Source organism: Penaeus japonicus, unplaced genomic scaffold, assembly GCF_977035675.1.
Source record: "Penaeus japonicus unplaced genomic scaffold, GWHDUDI00000001_assembly GWHDUDI00000012, whole genome shotgun sequence".
Classification (NCBI taxonomy): Eukaryota; Metazoa; Arthropoda; class Malacostraca; order Decapoda; family Penaeidae; genus Penaeus; species Penaeus japonicus.
This window is the reverse complement of record NW_028234414.1, coordinates 1,051,914-1,059,413: the sequence shown is the minus strand read 5'-3', so window position 1 is coordinate 1,059,413 and position 7,500 is coordinate 1,051,914. Positions and strand designations below refer to the sequence as shown.

Sequence of the window (7,500 nt, the reverse complement as noted above, 5' to 3'; positions counted from 1 at the left end):
ATATATGTTATATTTATATATATATATATATAATATATATATTAAATAGATATATATATATATATATATATAATATATATATATATATATATATATACACTCTATATACCTTATTTTATATTATATCTATATACTCATATATATATATATATAAATACATATATACACATAGAGAGATAGATAGACAAATAACACAAATAAAAAGACACGTTTTCCTCCTTGAAAGATGCAATTAAACACGAGATTTTTTCTCAAGCACTTACACACAGGAGTCGGAATGCCAGTCTCAGTCAAAATGCCTCCCATGCACATCCATTCCTTGCAGTCGATGGAAAATGTCTCTCCGTCTACGTACCAATTGCCATACCTATCGACGCAGCCTTAGTCCAGAAATAAATCAATTGGTAGCCATTAGTCCATGAATTTACAATGCGCTGGAGATTATTCAAATATATTTTTTTTTTTTTTTTTTTTTTTTTTTTTTTTTTTTTGCGATAAGTCAGATTGAGAAGTAATTCCGATTGGGATTAGCCCAATGGAGAAATAATTCGTTGGCGAGTAGTCCACACAGAAATAATTCGCTAGAGATGAGAGAGAGCATGAAAGAGATGCATTATATCAGCGATCCTTTTCAAAAAAATTAAATTCAAATGTCAAAATTTCTTTTTTTTCATTTCAAAAATGTCAAATTTCAAAATTTTTCGTTTCAAAAATTTCAAATTTCAAATTGCACACAAAAAACACAGTATTTTCATCGATAATAAGCCTTAATACCTACGTTCGATATTCCTTAAGACTTACATTCAGTCACGTTGGTCCCCGTAGGAGTCGCTGTGCCGTTTTCACACAAATAGGTTTCACAATGGACGTCGTAAGTGGACCCGTCCGGGTGCAGGTTGCCCTCTTCTCCCATGCAACCTGTGCAGAATGAGAGAGACAGAGCGAGTGAGGGTGAGAGAGAGAGAGAGAGAGTGAAAGAGAGCGAGGGTGAGAGGGGAGGGGAGGGGAGGGGAAGGGAGGGGGGAGACAAAGAGAGATAGAGCGAGTGAGAGTGTGTGAGAGAGAGAGAGTGAAAGAGAGCGAGGGTGGGAGGGGAGGGGAAGGGAGGGGGGGAGACAAAGAGAGAGAGAGCGAGTGAGAGTGTGAGAGAGAGAGAGAGTGAAAGAGAGCGAGGGTGGGAGGGAGGGAGGGATGGGAGACAAAGAGAGAGGGAGGGGGGGGAGAACAGAGAGAGAGAGTGTGGGTGAGTGAGAGTGAAAGAGAGGGAGGGAGGGAGGGGGGGAGGGGAGAGCAGAGAGAGAGAGAGAGAGAGAGAGAGCGAGAGAGAGAGAGAGAGAGAGAGAGTAAGTGGGTGTGAGAGAGAGTGAAAGAGAGCGAGGGTGGGAGGGAGGGGAGGGGAGGGGGAGACAAACAGAGATGGGAAAGGGGAGGGCAGAGAGAGAGAGTGTGAGTGAGGGTGTGAGAGAATGTGAGTGAGGGTGAGAGAGAGGGAAAGAGAGGGAGGGGAACAAGAGGGAGGGAGTATGGGGAGGATAAAGAGAGAGAGGTGACCGGGGGAGTGGCGAGGGTGAGAGAGAGAGAGAGAGAGAGAGAGTGTGAGTGAGGGTGTGAGAGGATGTGAGTGAGGGTGAGAGAGAGGGAAAGAGAGGGAGGGATCGAGGGAGGGGATGGGGAGATAAAGAGAGAGAGAGTGAGCGAGGGTGAGAGAGAGAGAGAGAGAGAGAGAGAGAGAGAGAGAGAGAGAGAGAGAGAGAGAGAGAGTGAAAGAGAGCAAGGGAGGTAGGGAAGGAGGGGAGGGGAGGGGGAGACGCAGAGGGAGGGGGGAGGGGGAGGATGAAGAGACAGAGAGAAAAAGAAAGAGAGAGGGGGATATATATATATATATATGTGTGTGTGTGTGTGTGTGTGTGTGTGTGTGTGTGTGTGTGTGTGTGTGTGTGTGTGTGTGTGTGTGTGTGTTAGTGTGTAAATTACCGATCATTAGGTGACAACGGTCTGTATATCAGAATGCGCGTCCTTGAACCTCCATATATCCAGTTACGGAATGTAAACGGGACAATCTACCCTTATACTAACACGAAGAGTCGGTGCCGATGGGAAACCCTTCGTCAATGAGGCAGATATAGTGTATACAGTTATCAGTATACATGTCCCCCGTTTGGTGTATGTTCCCGTTACTGTCAATGCACATCCCGTCTGAAAATGAACGGAAGATTTTCAAAATTTGAAGAATGAAAAAAAAAATGAAAATTTAACGCAACTCCGTGTGAGAAAACGAACGGAAGACCTTTAAGAATTAAAAATAATAATAATAATAATAATAATAATAAAAATAACGTTTGGATATAAAGAATTACTCATATTAAGAAAAATACATATCACACTATTAGAAAAGAGTTATAAAGCATAATGTTTACAAGGAAGTGTTGCCAAAAAGACGTGGTTTAATTACACTGTCTCTGGCTCGGCGCAAGGGCTTTCTTATGAAGAGGCACCTTAACGAAGGGAACAGGGGACTCATCGAGGTCATCCTCCTCCGAGTCTGCCTTCCTGTTAGGATGAAGAAGATGACTAAGATCATACGCGTCCTTCTTCTTGCTCTCCTTAAGGATGGTCTTTGCGAAGGAGACACCTGGGGTCTCGACCTGTGCCTTGACCTTAGCTCCTGGAAGGATCTCCGATTCGAACTTTTCCAAGGAGTTCATCCCGAAAGGATGATGGAATCCGCCTTCGTTTTCCTTCAATGAGTTTTTCTCAAGGGGAGTTTGGGAGTCGGCGGTCTTCTTGGGATGGCTGGCAACTCGACCCTGAGGGAAGGAAAAGATTGGTATATCTTGTGCGATTGTATGTGGGTTCGTGTGTGTGTGTGTGTGTGTGTGTGTGTGTGTGTGTATGTATATATCTATTATATATATATAATATATATATATCACCCTATAAATATTATATAGATATTATATATATATAAAAATATATAATATATATATATTATATATATATATATATATATATTATATATACATATTTATATAATACATGAGGTGTGTGGTGTGTGTGTGTGGATATATATATGTATATATATACATACAAATATATATATATAAATAATACATATATAATATATATATACTATATATATATATAATATATATATATATATATATAATATATATATATATATGTGTGTGTAAATGTAGTTAATATCTTAAATATATATAATATATATTATATAATATATATAGTATTATATATAGATATATAGTATGATATTTATATATATTATATATGCATAAATATATAAGAGTATATATATATAATAATAATATATATAGATATATATGATTAATATATATATTCATTTATATCTATAATGTATATATATATATATTTTATATATATATAGTATATATATGAACATATATATATGTACAAATAAAATATATATACAATATAATATATATATATTATATATATATATTATATTAGATATATATATATATATATATATATTTTTATCTACATTATATATATATATATATTATATATATAATATATATATATATATTTAAATATATAAATAACATATATATATATATTTATATATCATATAGATATACATATAAATATATATATATATATACTATATATATATATAATATATTATATATATATATATGTGTGTGTGGTTGTGTGTGTGGGTGTGTGTGTGTGTGTCTGTGTCCCTGTGTGTGTGTGTGGGGTGGGTGTGGGTGTGTGTGTGTGTGTGTGTGTGGTGCTTGTGTGTGTGTGTTGTGGTGTGGATAGTGTGTGTGTGTGTGTGTGTGTGTATACACATTTATAGTATATAAATATTATATATTATATATATATATAATATACATAATATATATATATATATAGATAATATAATATATATATATATATATATATATAGATGTAGTATGTTATAAACATTTACAAAGATATATAGATATATATATAATATATATATATATATATATATATATAATAAATATATATATATATACATTAAACCTATACACATTTATAATATATTATAGATAGATAGAGATAGATAGATAAGTTAGATATGTATTAATGTATATAAAGAGTATATATGGATATATATATATGTAAATAGATAAATAAATAAATATATATATATATACTTTTATATATATATATATAGATAGATAGATAGATAGATAGATATGAATATAAAGATATATGGATATATATATGTAAATACATATATATATATATATATATATATATATATATATATATATATATATATATATATAGAGAGAGAGAGAGAGAGAGAGAGAGAGAGAGAGAGAGAGAGAGACAGAGAGAGAGAGACAGAGAGAGAGAGATATACATTTATATATTTATATAAATATATATATATATATATGTATAGATATATATATGTAAATATATATATATATCTATACATATATATTTATATTATAAATGTAGATATGTATATATATGTATATATATATATATATATATATATATATATATATATATTACATATATATATTACAAGATATTAGTTTATATTTATGTAATATATTTTATTATATATAGATAATATATTATATCTATATTATAAATATAAATATAATATAAATTATATATATATTTATATATTATAGATATACATACAATGTATTATATATAATATATATATATAATATATATATAAATATTTATAAATATATATATAATTTATACATATATATATATATATATTATATAATATATATTTTTATATATTTGTATATAATACTTATACATATGAACTATATTATATATATATATATATATATAATATATCTATATATATTTTTTATATTCATATATATAATATACGATATATATATATTTAATATTTATATATATATTTATAGATATATATATATATATATATACAGATACATATATACAATGTATATAATACATATATATATGGTATATATATACACACACACACACACATAACTATTTATAATATATATATATTTATATATATATAATATAAAATATATATATAAATTCTATTATAACATTATAAATATATATATATATATATTGGAGAATATTATATATATATAGTATGTATATATACATATACATATGAATAATATATATATATATTATATATATATACGATATATATATTTATATAAATATATGATAAGTGTTGTGTGTTGTCTGTGTGTGTGTGTGAATGGGTGTGTGTGTGTGGGGTGTGTGTGTGTCTGTTTTTGTGGTTTTGTGCGGTGTGTTTGTGGATATGTGTTGGTGTATTATAATTATACATAATAGGATTGAAGGTTTAATAAATTGATAACAAACATGTAAATAAATATATGTATTATATATATATATAAATATATATATATATTTATATATATATATATTTTTTATAGTATAATATATATATGTGTGAGTGTGTGTGTTGTGTGTGGGTGTGGGGGTGTGGTGTGTGTGTGTGTGTGTGTGTTGTGTGTGTGTGTTGTGTGTATGTTATTATATATTCATATATAACACACACATATATTATAATATATAAATATATATATATATATATAATATATATATAAATATATAAGTCAATTTCATATAAATCTATATAAAGACTATCACAATCAACTATCATACTAACAAAAATGTCTATGTCTATCTTTATACCTATTATATCTGAAATCAATGTATCTATAAATCAAACTATCCACACTCTCTATATAATCTATCTACTATAAATAACTGAATATAATTAACACACCAAAAATATCTCACTATATATAAATATATCAATAAATATCCCAATAAAATCTATAAGACAGTTAAAATTCTAACAGACACACACCACCCACCCCCCATCAAACACAAATATAACACAATCTATATATAACACTCATCACAAACTCAACTAACTAAAAACTCACATCTCACTAAAAACCTCACTATCACTCAAACTCTCTCACTCACACCACCTCTCACTCACTCATCACACACTACACTTGAGATTTGTGATATTGATGTGTGATGAGAGTGTGAGTGTGACTACTCTACCACACTCAGACCACACTAACACACACTCTACAAACTCTACACACTCACTCAATGCCAGTCACTCTCAACTCACACACTCCACTCACCACTCACACACACACACACACACTCACACACACTGATTAGAGAGATATTGATAGATTTAATAGAGAGAGATAGAGATAGAGTATATAGAGAGAGAGACCCCACACCCAATCACACACACTACACCACACACACACACCACACACAACACAACACACACTCACAAACCCACGCACTCAAAACACACTCACTCACCACACTCACACACCACCCCCTCACACACACACACACACACTCACACAATTATTATTTTTTTTTTTTTTATTGTGTTGTGTGTGTGAGCATCCTACCAACACCACACCCCACACACACACACATAACACCCACCCCCCCCCCCCACTCTCTCACATCAAACACTAACCCAAACACACAATCATCTATAAAACTAAACCACCTATATGACTATCTCTAAACTACAATTATCAAAATCAAAAAATATTCCATACTCCAACAATAAACTATCTATATCTATCTCAAATCTATTGTATGTCACAATCTATATCTAACTCACACACACTCATCAATTCATAAAACATAACAGTCTCTCTCTCTCATATATCTCAATCTAATCTCACTCAACACGACAATCAACTCTATAACTCAGATAAGTGAGAGAGTTATTGTGTAAGTTAGTGTGTGAGTGAGAGTGTTTTGTGGTGTGTGGAATGTGTGTGAGTGGTGTGAGTGTTGTGAGAGTTTGCTGTGTGTGAGTAGAGTTAGAGAGTGTGTGTGAGTAGTGGTGTGTGTGTGGTGTGTGTGCGTGGAGTGTGTGTTGTGGGGTTTGTTGTGTGTGTTGTGTGTATGTGTGTAGTGAGCCTAATAACATACACAACTATATCATATATCTGTAAACCATGTAAGAATAAAACTCTATAAAAAAATCTCTAAATATAATATCACTCTAACACAACACACCCGAATAACAGCTAAACACTATATAAAACTATCAATCTATAACTCTATATAAAAAATTTTTATACTATATAACTATCTATAACAATATATCTCTCACTAGTACACAAAGAGATGTGTAGTGTGTGTGTGAGTGTGTGAGTAGTGTAGATGAGATGAGAGAGTGATTGAGTGAGAGTGTGTGTGTGTTAGAATGAGTGACAGAATATACCTCTAAACACCACTAAATATAAAATATACTAACTCAACGACTAATCACTATCATATCACCAAAAACCAACGTCACTAACTCTATCTATCAATAACTAATATCACAAAACTATCATATCACACTCAAAAATCAATACATGAATAGCCACCCTTGCATATATGATATCAGAAAAGCCTCATCTAAATTGCATAAACCATGAATGCAAC

General features: G+C 31.1%; 1 protein-coding gene across 1 annotated transcript in view; it reads right to left on the bottom strand.

The window, feature by feature from the left end:
• Window positions 1-7,500, bottom strand: part of LOC147470712 (uncharacterized) — a 17,065-nt gene that overhangs the window by 8,004 nt on the left and 1,561 nt on the right. The window contains exons 4-7 of the mRNA XM_086542867.1: window positions 2,453-2,807; window positions 2,077-2,196; window positions 802-918; window positions 264-380 (exon numbers count right to left, since the gene is read on the bottom strand). Coding sequence (XP_086398993.1) covers window positions 264-380; window positions 802-918; window positions 2,077-2,196; window positions 2,453-2,807 — 709 coding nt within the window. The remainder of the gene's footprint in view (window positions 1-263; window positions 381-801; window positions 919-2,076; window positions 2,197-2,452; window positions 2,808-7,500) is intronic.